The 13,019-nt window shown below is 43.8% G+C and overlaps 1 protein-coding gene across 2 annotated transcripts in view; it reads left to right on the top strand.

Annotated features, from left to right (window-relative positions):
• fbln1 (fibulin 1) overlaps positions 1-12,789 on the top strand; it is a 28,492-nt gene extending 15,703 nt beyond the window's left edge. For both annotated transcript variants that reach the window (XM_076271533.1, XM_076271534.1), the window contains exons 15-17: positions 10-155; positions 1,454-1,594; positions 12,087-12,789. In XM_076271533.1, the coding sequence (XP_076127648.1) occupies positions 10-155; positions 1,454-1,594; positions 12,087-12,226 (427 nt within the window). In that variant the 3' untranslated portion in view covers positions 12,227-12,789. The remainder of the gene's footprint in view (positions 1-9; positions 156-1,453; positions 1,595-12,086) is intronic.
• Positions 12,790-13,019: the final 230 nt, after the last annotated feature.

Genomic DNA, 13,019 nt, shown 5'->3' with positions numbered 1-13,019 from the left:
CTATATTAGCAGGCCGAGGGTCGAGAGAGCTGACACCATCCGCTGTGTCAAGTCCTGCCAGCCTAACGACATCAGCTGTGTCCTGGACCCAGTACACTCAATTTCCCACACTGTCATCTCCCTGCCCACCTTCAGAGAGTTCACCAAACCAGAAGGTAGGCCACTTGGGTTCTTTCAGTTCACAGCTGCATGTTTTTGTTGGTAAGGATGTTGCAATGGTTGCTATGGGCCATGGCTAATAAAACATTACTAATCTCAGTACTGACATTTACTTAAACTGACATCAGCATTTCATCTGTAATATGTGGTCATTTTGGACTAGCTCAATCAAATCAGTTTTGTACTTGGATGAGAAATAGTTGTTCAGCATTTGCAGTTTGTTACTTATTTATGTATTAGTAAAACAAACTGTATAGCATATACTAAAAGCCTTGTAAACTAAAAACCGCAGTAATTTTTCTTCATGACTTAGCTTAATGTTTGGGTTATTGTGCAGCAGATCAATCTGTGTGTAAGATATAAGTATGATAAATGGACACTTATGAGCTGCACATTAAGGAAAATCAGTTCTTTTATTTTATTTAAAGTAGTTTCGACTTAACATTTCTTTCAGCACCCTCTGAATTCAAGAGAAGCAGGGAGCCTTTACCAGACTTACCACAGCATTATTCTGAATATAGTTTTCACTCCAAGTGCTTATGCTTCTTATGCTTCCAGGGTCGACAGTGTATTCAATTTCCCCTAGTCTGATTTTACACTACACACAATTTCCCTGCACCCTGGTATAATTGCATCTTCAAAAAACACTTGCTAAATTAAATGTGTATGTTCTCAGTATATCAGAACAAGACTGTGGTGGACGTTAACACCTGTTGCTGTCTTAACTTTGTGGTATACAAGAGTATACAATACAACTGACTGGCAATTGTTTGAAAATCATTTCAAATGACTGCTTATGTTGGCTCACACACAACCAGACGGATGATACAATAGCTATGTAGCTTATTATGAATAAGAAGACCTTTTGTTTTACAATTTTACTTATAGTTTTCTCTGACAGAACGGCGAGGCATTTAAACTGCTCCTGTTCAATTAATTTGTAACATTCACTGCAAAGTTTTTCACTGAAAAAGGCTCAGTTTTCTCATGATTTTCCAGTATGCTCTGAAAACCCTATAGGCTGATTTTGCTGCTGAGCTTTTATTTTGGTATCAAATTTGATTGGATTTACTCTGATTGGCCAACATTTTTTAGGGATCTTCCAGGTGAATTGCTAAATATAAAATCAGTCTAAAAGTCTGAACCAATGTTTCATCCTCGACATGTTGTAATTCAACAGCTAATAGTTAAACCAGAAGCTTTGTTTTTCCTCTATATGTGTCTCATGAATTGGGGAAAAGTTTCAGTGGTAACAACAACCTTTATTTCTGTTCCCAACTGTCCTGTCCAACAGAGATCGTTTTCCTGAGAACCATGTCTCCAGCACACTCACTGCCTCAACTAGGCTCTTCAGACATTGTCTTCGACATCCTAGAGGGGAACATGCAGAACTCCTTCGACATCCTCAAGCGCTATGAGCATGGAATGATCGTGGGTGAGTGGCACTCTGGCATCCACTTGGCTAGCTAACAATACCCAGGGACCATTGACTAACCCCCGAGGCCTCCCTCAATTAAATTTGCTGCGAGACACAAAAGTGGTTTTCTGACCTAATTCTACATTATGATACAGCTCTTTATTCAACCAAACAAACTGCACATGTGCCTCTGTGTGAGGCCAGAAAGAGGGTTGGGGGTGGGTGGAAATAGACCATCTGAAAAGCACAAAAATGTGGATGCTTGCACTACTTAAGTGGTTCTTTTAAGTTGCAACTTCACATGCCCTCTCTTGGGGAAAAAAGAAAAACATCCATGTGTCTATGGTTTAAGGCTGATGAAGCCTACTCCTCACCAGGCACTTGGCTTGATTTGTATCAGTTCAATTCCCCTTGTCTAGACAGTGCTATGGCATTTAGTAGCAGAGAATCACAATGGCTAGATGGACTCAGTGCAGAAAAGGATCCCAGACAGTAGGAGAGGACATACGTCTCTCTCTGCTGGATAACTAAGAATGCAGACTGGAAATGGAAAAAAAAGGTAAACCATAGTCTGTGAGAGTGGAGAAGAAATAGTATTAAATCTTGTCCACACTGTTAGGCGAGTCCTGCCCTTATAATTTATCAATCATTTAAAATAAATGTCTTTTTCACAAAAGCTCAACATCATACAAGATTCATAGGACAACTTTAGTCAGCTGCAGGAGTGACGACGAGCTTAATTAGGCATCCCAGTGGACAGACGGAGCCAATCTTATTGTTTTGCCCAATGTTGTGCTGATGTCACTAATTCCCATTAACTGGAATTTTGTATACAAATGTGTGTGTCTACTGTACCCATGACTATGTGTGTGAGTATGTGTGTGTGCGTTTGTGAATGTGAATGTATTCAGACGTAATTCTGGCTGCTTTATTTCATGTGGTTGCCTGTATTGTTAGATGTCCTGTCGCGTCCTCTTGGTGTCTCGCCTGGCTGTAGAGCCGTTAATTGCGGACCACATGAAAGGCGGTCTTGCACTCGTTGTAAAGAGAGTATTCTCACATGAGCTTTGGCTCCTTGCTGGATGCAGCTCTGGTGAGTGAGTCGCTGCTGCCCGCAGGTTGGTCCATTTCGCTAGAGGCCCCCTATCAAAGTCAGATGGCTCTCATAGGGTGCCTGGTGACGTGAGGAGGGCTCTGTTCATTAAACTCACTGGAGGTCGTCTGGCTAATGTGGTGACAGAGGTATGTCAGGGCCTCGCAATGGAGGGTACTTATAAATCTTCAGAGTTAGTCCATTGGGAAACATTGGCCACAGTGCTGTCAGAGATGGCTGACAAGTCATACAAGCAGGAATGACTACAGCACGATTCCATAAATGATCTTCCGTCTCTTGGGTTTCCAAGTAATTAACAATACGTTGTTGTGAGCCATGCAGTGAGTAATGTCTATACTGTACGTCCTTGGTGGCCATGACATCGCTTTACATTAAGGAGCACAAGGAAAGCACTATTAACTGTACATAACTGTACGCACATAATATGTCCTCAGGGTAGTTTAGTTGTTATGACTATGTAGATAACCAGAAACACTTTGATCTTGGTTTGTTAGACATCAAGTGACATGAATCCTAGTCCTGGGGTCAGAACACTTTGAAGGTCTAACTGAGGCAGAAACATAATTTTATTCAATGTGTGAGACCCCTTTGAAAAAGATAAGTACACAGTATGTATGGCTAGAATGTAGGATATTATGTTAAAGTCTTTTGAAGTCACCATTGAAATCAATTAATGGACCTCATAGTTCACAGGATTTCAGTTTTCCTGTGCAGTAATGTAGAGAACAGGCAACCACATCCCGCCACATTCGATTTGGGTAATGGCTGGTAGTTGCTTGCTAAGATGCTAACACAAAGTAGGTGGCTGACAGATATATTGTACTGTATATAGCCTATTATCTCAGATGTATTTTTTGGTTACTAAAACAGAGTTTTAAGATTTAATAGTGCTTATTTACTATTAACGTAAAACAAAATATAAGGGCAAACATATTTGTTTTATATTGAAATACCTTTTCTATGAGTTCCGTGACATCTGTTGGCAACAGTTTGTTTTTTGTTGAGTGGCACTTTTTGCCTGAACACTTTACATTTATATAGCGCTCTCAACACTCAAAGTGCTTCACATGGAAAGGAGGACCTCACTAACCACCACCAATGTGTAGCACCCACCTAGGTGATGCATGGCAGCCATTATGTGCCAGAATGCTCACCACACACCAGCTTGAGGTGGAGAGTGAAGGAGTGAATGAGCCAATTACAGTGGGGGATGATTAGGGGGCCAGATTGAATGAGCCAGGTTGGAATTTAGCCAGGACAACAGAATCCCCTACTCTTTGCGATAAGTGCCATGGTATCTTTAATGACCACAGTGAGTCAGGACCTCGGTTTAACATCTCATCCGAAGGACGGCATCTCCTACAGTACAGTGTCCCCATCACTGCACTGGGACATTGGGATCTATCTTTTCGGCCAGAGGGAAGAGTGCCACCTACTGACCACCCACCAACACCACTTCCAGCAGCAACCTAGTTTTCCAAGGAGGTCTCCCATCCAAGGACTAACCAGGCCCACACCTGCTTAGCTTCAGTAATTCAGCTAAGACAAGGTATCTGTTGATCTGGCTGCTGGGAGATGACTAATGGGAGCATAATTGCCTTCAAGACAATAAACAAATGGGTCGTAATATGAGCAAATTATGTGGTGACCAGCTGAACAGGAAGGCAACGCAGTGGTAACGCTACGAAGATAAAATAAAATCTATTTAAATGCTATAGATTTCTTTCTATAGGTTTCTGTTCTGTGGACTGTAATGTTGAGTTACTGACCTTACAAAGCTCAACTTGCTACTGCCCGTTTCTTTACATTTAGGCCTACTACGGCAAACAGGCACAGTTATATCTCCATAGGCATCCCCTCCATATTGGCCAACATTTCTGAGGACATGTTGAACCTGTCAGTCTAAAAAAAGACCATGCTTCCATTCTATCATGCAAACCATATAGGACGCCAATGTTAACTGAAGGCAGGTTGCGGTTGACCAAGTATGTTATGCAGGTGTACTGTAAATTAGGAGGAAGTAGTGTAACGGATGTGATGTAGTGGCACTGCATCGTAATCTGTGCCAGAGCAGTATGTATAGAGTTCAGCCAACTCAACACTCAACAACAGGACTGCCATTTTGTGATCTAAAGTCAGACGGCCGTCCAATGTAACGCTATGGGACAAACATGCAAGGTCAGACAAAAGCATTTATTTACCCCACTCAAAGGCTAATAAATGGCATTATGGTGCCTGAGAACAGATAAAGGCGCCCTACAGAAATACACCCATATCCGTTTACCGACGGATACAGAACTGGACTATTTGTTAAATTGTAGGCTACAGTAGCTTTTATGTACAGTGTACATACGTATCCGAAAATTCCACAATTCTGTTCTCTATACTGTAGGTGATTTGATTCAGTGCAATAATAATGTGTTAAAGGGGAATTCCGGTGATTTCTCATATAGATGTCCATTTCTCAAGGTCAGCGGGTAGGCCTACTGTCGCTACGGGGAAAAAAAAAAAAACAATCAGCTTTACCTAGCTTGAGTTGCTGCAGCCACCAGCTAAAGTGGCCAGGCAGCTACAGTGCTACACTTTGGTGGGATGAACATGGGGGCTGATGAACATGCCGAAATTCCCCTTTAACACATATTTGTTTCATGACCTCAATGTTTTTGATGCCATTGACACTGGTTCTGTTAGGAAAACCATGATTTTCACTCTCCTAAAACACATAAGGAGGTGTAACAATGAATTAATCTTGAATCTAGAATCTGTAGTGTTGCATTACATGTAGCATTACATCTGATCTGAAGGCACGTTTAACTTCAAAGCCCTGTAAGATGCGTCTATCGGCAAGAATGAAGCTATTAGCTATTTATTCCTGATTTGACAGTAAGGATACCATAAGGTATCATTTTGTAGCAAAGCACACAACTAATAAAGGTGGCCCACTGATCTCAAAGAACACTTGATCGTCGAGCAATTGGATATTCTTGCCCTATCAACTATGAGGACAACGTATGTCGATTTACATATATGTACATTTTAAGACTACTATGATATTAAAGTAATAGGGCAGTGTGCTCATCTATTGTTGCCATACATTAACAGTTAGGTTTGAGTTAACTCTGCTGTGATTTGAACTAAATTCTACAGCCTAGTTGTGAGAATTTCTGACAATCTTTGACATTGGACAATGATGTTGCCCATTGATTTTACAGGGAAGCTACACCAGGCGTGTAACCAAAGTCCTTTTAGGCAAGTCCCTCCACTCGGCGGCCATATTGCAACACTTTTTGGGCACTTATCAGGCATCTATTTTGGCAGAAATGCGCGTGCGCAAGGCTTCATGACAATGTACATGACATGGCTCAATGTATTCACAACACACCACATGATTGGCTCAATGTATTCACAACACACCACATGACATGGCTCAATGTATTCACAACACACCACATGATTGGCTCAATGTATTCACTTGTCGACGTTTCTATAGAGGATTTTTTGAGTGCTGTGTCTCCTCATTAGAAAGTCTCTGGCGTAACTGAAGCGTTCCGTTCGCGACGCATATTTTTTTTTTTCCATTGATCGTAGTGGAAGCTAGTTGTTGTAGCAGACGCAACACAAATGGAATGCTTCAGTTACACGCCTGATGTAGCTCCCCTGTTACAGTAATGAATACATAATATGCATAAAGCAAGCATATCTTGCATCACTCCCATGTTGATGCGAGTAAATTTCCGAATAGAATAAGTTGCTTGTTAGACAAAAAAAATTGTGGACAGTCTAGCTTTTAATTGGTGTTGAAATACTTTAATCAATTGACCGCCCTAGAATAAATTTATTGAAAGGTTTCTAAATCCCTCTAGTGTATAATTATACCTTTAGCTCACAGAAATGACCTGGAAAAAAAACACCCACTCTTTCAGTCTTTCCCTCTCTCCCTTTTTACACACTCTCGCCTGGCCTGTGTGATGCACCACACACTGGGAGGACTGGAGCTTAGTTTGCCTCAGTCATCCATCACTGTCTGTCTGAGTGGAGGTTTTCTTTTGGGATTCACGTCTGGATGAGAACGTTGGCAGTCTGGTGCATCTGTACAAACACTGCGGAACCCCGGAGGTCATGAGACAGCTTGATTGGAGCAATCAAACGCTGAGAAATCCAGCATGAAACTTCACCCCTCCATTTAGAGTGGAAGAAAAAAGATATTTGAAAACATATGCAGGCTCAAACCACCCAGTAGGTATCCAGACCCACGCCTATTGATAGTATATGGGCACAAAAACGACACCCCTCACATATCACACACATTTTCAGAAAGACAAACAGGAGATGAATGCATGACTCACACAATCATCCATCTTTGATTGGGATAGATTGTTTTAGCAAACCATCTCTCAACAGGCAGCTGTTGCTACAGGCCTTTTCAAGCCATCCACCTCTCTGGTGTGTGGGCTGGCCACAGGTAGTGGTGGTGGTGGTGGTGTGTGTGTGTGTGTGTGTGTGGGGGGGGGGGGTGCATAGATGACGTTTCCTTGTGCTGATGCAAGTACAGAATCGCACATATCCAGCCTCAGTGACCTTAGAGACCAATATTAGTGGAGGAGCGCAGGCCTCCACTTAGAGACCAATATTAGTGGAGGACCGCTCCCATTCTCATTCACTGCACGGGCTGCCAGTCAGTCAGCGCAAACCACGCTCCGGTAAGCAGGCAGGCTCTCACACTGGCCTGGGCTGCGGATGACATAGCAGCCACAAAAAATAAATGCCCAGGACTGCAGCGTTTCCCACCGACTACCACGGGCATGAGGAATTCACCAGAGCAACAGCAAGACAGAGGAGCGGAAGGTGCAGTAATCATTGGGCTGTCTCAAGGGAAGGATTCACAGCCAGTGTGCAGTACGTGCCCAGTAATCATTGGGCTGTCTCAAGGAAGGATTCACAGCCAGTGTGCAGTACATGTCAACTGCAGATGATTCCAATCATTTAAAACACCAGGTAGAGAAAGACTTCTATGGTCAGGGCCTAGTCCAAACAATAAAAACCCTTGATGCGATACTGTTGCCACAGCAGTGAAAACTTGAATGGAGATGTAAATTCGGTCTGGGCTTAGGTATGTGTCATTTGCTCGTATCCTTCACAGGCCACAGAGGAATTTTGGTTTGAGATATTAGTCCTGTTTGGGAGGGGTAGGATCACACTGAGGCTCAAGCAGGTGAATTGTTGATGGTTTTCAAAATATCCTACAAGCAGTGTATAAAACATGAGCTCAGATGAAAGTACTTGAGGAGAAATGTCATAAAAAAAATTATTATTCATCACCAATTTCAAATCCTCTCACAAAATGCGGGAAAATGTGCTTTTCTGGTTCACTGAACGTGCGAGTTGATGTATGAGGAATGAGGAGAGCGTTGGGATTGCAGAGCAGCACAGCACAGCGCAGCGCGAGGGCAAGGCAGGGCAAGAAGCCGAGGAGGTCTCCTGATGGGAAGAGCTGTCAGGGAATGAATCATGAAATGGCATCATTAGGCACACACAGACGGGCCAAGCCCACGAGGAATCCCTGCTCTGTCAAAAGAGGGATTACCGGAGATAATGAAAACAGTGTCTGCCTCGCTTGACAGCAGGCGCATTGGCCGGGTGGTCTGGGCGCCGAGGCAGATATCACTCACTGCATGTGTCCCAGCGACTCCGCAGAGACAGGGCAGAAACACTCATCATCTGAGCCCATTGATTTATTATCGGCTTTAATTTAGTACAGTCTTGGGTGCTTCTCTTTATATGTGTATATGTTTCATTTGACAGGCAAGAGTGATGTTGGATATTGCAATGTGAGAAAATATGGTGGAAATTAATGTATGAAGGAACAAAACAAGTATGCACTTGTTCATCTTTGAGAGGCAAGCAATTAGCTTACGTTACATGTAAATCTTAACAAAGTGTAACTTTACGATAAAGCAAAAAGGTTGCGATAAGGTTGAGTGAACATCTATTAACATGTGAGCTCCCCACTGTATATGCACATAATTCAGTAGGAGCGGGTTGAACCAATCCTGCCACTTTATTCAGCTGACCACTGTGGGGAAAAAACACTTAAAACTTGAATTTGCAGCTCCTTTCCACCATGGAAATACTCCACAGAGAGAAGTGTTCCAGAAAACTCTCCAGTGCAATTTTCGGAGATCAGTAGCAATGAGTCATCATTAATTGACCTTAAAATGATACCATCCCACATGCCGTGCCTTTTAAAGGGCACAGGCACAGCTCAACGTCCTCCTTTTAGGAGTGGTTATGGGGGGTGTTTGGTTAGGGTGACCAGAGAGCAGTAAGCAGGCGGTGGGGAAGCACACAAGAAACGAGCGGGACCATCTGGACCATGCCGCCGAGTGCTCTGGGGCCTGGATCACAGGTCTTCCCTGTGTGCGCTGGGCGCCGCTTGGGGCCGGACGAAAGGCTTTAACTGCGCCGAGCCTGCATCCCACAACAGCCAGCGTGTCATTATACTACACTGTGGTGAGGCCTGAAGTCAAACTCTTCATTTGTCCCTGGTGTTAAACCCACTCATTTTGGATTTTGTCATACACTTCCTACCCAGGGTTGTAAAAACCATAAAACCCAGAAATTGTACTGTTTACATGTAACCCTTCAATATCGCAGCCCTTGTAGCCATTGAGGATGACAAATGCCTCCTGGCATTCACTTGACTTTGTTTTGAGGCAGTGCCTGTGTAGCTACCATACACTTAGGACTATTTTCTCTTCACTGGCTACTTTACAGTGCCACAAAATGCGCTGAAAAACAGGGGTTATGTGTAGATGGTTATGCGATAGTAGGGTCACCTCTGCAGCCACCACAAACATGACTGTGAAGAGCCCAAATGGCATGAGTGGTATGCTGCAAACCCCAAACTGCTCAGTGACCACTACTATTTAAGTGTCATCAATACTTACAAGGTACCGGAAGAAAATATGAAAATTTATGAGCTAGCCGCAAATATTCTATCATGAAACAAAAAAATAATTAAGGGCGAACGACTGACCACATTTTGCTGTTAATGTAAGAGATTTTGACAACATAAAAACTGGTTGTGTTAATAATACATTAATCACTCTTGTGTAAATACTGTATATGGACGTGTGCAAAGGCTCAAAAGGACTTAAGGTTTGGTTGACGTTTGTGTAATCTGGTATTTCCAGAAAAGTTCATATTGCCATTCTTAAACTGGACTCTTGTGGGGTGCTATTCTTAGACTCAGCACAGGCCAGAGGTTTGCTCTGGCCTTTTGTTTTACACCCCTTTTCAGCCATTTGTGTTCTTTTTGTCTTCATCTCTGACCACTCTCTGGCCTTCCTCAAGGAACAATCAGAAGGTCAAGTGTGGTCAGCCCATGTGAATGTGACATTTTATGTGATCCAAACAGCGAAGCTATTCCAATGTGAAATCAAGTATCATATCATTATGTCATTGCCATAGTACACATTGTCCAGTACATGTTCAATGTTAAGTATAGTGGTCATTCAGAGATTTCTGGTAAAAATATGGGAAAACGATTGAGGCACAGGATTTGAAGTTCTGATCAGTGCAAGCCAAGACACCTGAACTTAACAACTCAGCATCACTTCATACATTCATGCTGAAAAATCATTTTCAAAGGGAAAATCTTTCCATGTCCCTCAATACTCTGAACATTACCACAGCTCTGCGTGAGTTCACAGAAAGGTTCCTACCCTAATGGCGTTCATGGTTTGGAAACAATAAAACCCCCATCCTGCTCTTCACAGTGGAGTGTCACTATGCAACAGAGGCCCAAAACACAAAAACAAGTGTGGCAACTCCTGGTAGCTGGGCCCCTCTCCTCACCGACAGATGCTTATCGCCGGAATCTTCGAGCCCGCCGCAGTGATCTAGACGAGGAGGCTCAGTCGCTTTGCACGCGCATTCTCGCCATGGTGGAACTGAAGTTAGAGGCCCAGAGGAATGCCGACGGGGACTGCGGATTGCGTGACTCTAACACATGGGACTCATTTACCCTACTGTGCCACAAACAAGACTGAGGCTGAGGAGGATGAAGTGGCAGTGGCAGAAGCAGCCTTCCCAGTGCATCTGCCTCCCAGTGTGCTAATATCCCATTGCCCCCCCCCCCACACACATTCCACTCATGCCCACATGACCATCACTTCTGTAAGGCCCAACCCAGAACCGAGATGCTGATCGCCTTCTTCTAATCCTGCAATGGCAGCAGTATCATGGAGGAAGAGTGAGAGGGTGGTAGGAAGCTGCAGAGCGACAGTGTCAGAGTTGAGGGTTGCATGGTATTGATTCTTATTCTGGCTGTGAATGTCTTCAGCCAGGTGCCTGATGTTCTGTAGCTGAATATAACCCAAAAGTGTGTGAGAGTGTGTGTGAATATAACCCAAAAGTGTGTGAGAGTGTGTGTGAATATAACCCAAAAGTGTGTGAGAGTGTGTGTGAATATAACCCAAAAGTGTGTGAGAGTGTGTGTGTGTGATGGGGGGCATGGAAAGAAAAGGACGAAAGAGAGAGTAAAGGACATTAAGGACAGAAGAGAAGAGGGACAGAAGAGAAGAGGGACAGACAGGGGAGGAGAGGGACAGACAGGGGAGGAGAGGGACAGAAGAGAAGAGGGACAGAAGAGAAGAGGGACAGACAGGGGAGGAGAGGGACAGAAGAGAAGAGGGACAGAAGAGAAGAGGGACAGACAGAAGAGAAGAGGGACAGAAGAGAAGAGGGACAGACAGGGGAGGAGAGGGACAGACAGGGGAGGGATTGTACTGCTTGACTGCATGCTGTCGATGGCTGTTCAAGCAGGACGGAGTTGAAATGTCACCAGTGCATGGTGGGGAGAAAGCTAGCGCGCTACAGCGCTACAGCGCTAGCGCTGACAACTTGTGTAAACACAGCGCTTCCCCCCCTCCCTCACTCCTCTGTAATCGCATGTTCACTTAAAAAGATCTTCCAGTGAATTCCTCTGGCATGGGGTAATCCTTGGTCGGGGCTCGGGCTGTGTTTTCCCCCGCATCACTCTCGAGCAGGGTGTCTCGCATCCGCAGGGAGTGGGAGGAGCACACGAGGGAGGAGAGGGTGTACAGGGACATGGGGGGATTGGAAGAAACAAAGGCCAGATTCACAAGAAAGAGATCTGACAGTCCTGTCATCATGTTTAACCGAGGTTAGCGTAGAGTCTTAGTGCCTGACTGTGAATTCGTCCATCGCCCTCATCACTTCCAGGCGTTAAAATGGCCAGGCGGTTTGAGTCATGCTTCTCTCCCTCAGCGGGGTGTGTGTGTGTGTGTGTGTGTGTGTTGAAGAAAGAAGAGTGAGAGGAGAGCTGCCATGTTTGTTGACTCCTGCTGCTTCTTTGTGTGTCTGTGCTCTCAGGGGTCGTGCGTCAGGTGAAGCGCGTCATCGGCCCAGTGGACATCGTGCTGAAGCTGGCCATGAACTACGTCACGTCTGGGGTCGTCTCGCATCGGAACATCGTCAACGTCCACATCTTTGTGTCCGAGTTCTGGTTCTAAACGGGGGAGACGCCTACTCTTTCCCATTCCCAGTTCCGTTCACACCATCCCCTGAAGTACATGCACCCACACATTTAGGCGAATGCAACAATGACATGCACACTCATACACGTACCCAAGCACAAAACTGACATGTTCAAATTCACAACAACACGTAAGATGTCGAAATGAATGAGTTCACGTGATTATTATTTGCATGCAACATGTAAAAAGCTAATTAGCCTGGAAGATCTTACATGTTTGTGTTCTTATGGTGAGAGATCACTTGCTGCTTTTTTTTTACCTTTCTTTTGATTATACACAGAACACATCTTCCTGATCTTTTAAGATGCAGTATGCTAGGTCTTAAGTGCATGGCTGAGTGTGCTTGACCATGCCCAAGCTTTATGACATGGTGTAAACTATGAGGACTTCACAACATTGGAATGATGAAATGAAAAAAAGTTGAATGTACCTGTGATCCTTGGTTGTGATTTATTCATTCATATTGTATTCAGTTACATATCACAATTCATTATGTAAGGATCAAGTGATGAATAAAATGTTTACTATTTGACTTTTAATTGTGCACTATTTTCTGTGCAAATGGATAATGGGACCGTAAACCATGAATTACAAGATGTCCATGTTTTTAAATACCTGGTGGCTAGAAAACCATTTCCATATCCAGTTACATCCAAGTCTTTCCTACGAGTTATTCAATAATTCCCAAGATTATAATTTGAGTATATTTCTGTTGAGTTGTTTCAAATCATTGATAAATTAAACTTTCCATGTAACTTGGCCTAGGTCC

This window comes from Alosa pseudoharengus, unplaced genomic scaffold, assembly GCF_046254945.1.
Source record: "Alosa pseudoharengus isolate Yale_2024_CS ecotype anadromous, Long Island Sound unplaced genomic scaffold, YU_APseudo_1.1 YU_APseudo_1.1_scf_10, whole genome shotgun sequence".
NCBI lineage: Eukaryota > Metazoa > Chordata > Actinopteri > Clupeiformes > Clupeidae > Alosa > Alosa pseudoharengus.
This window is presented reverse-complemented; position numbering and strand designations above follow the sequence as displayed.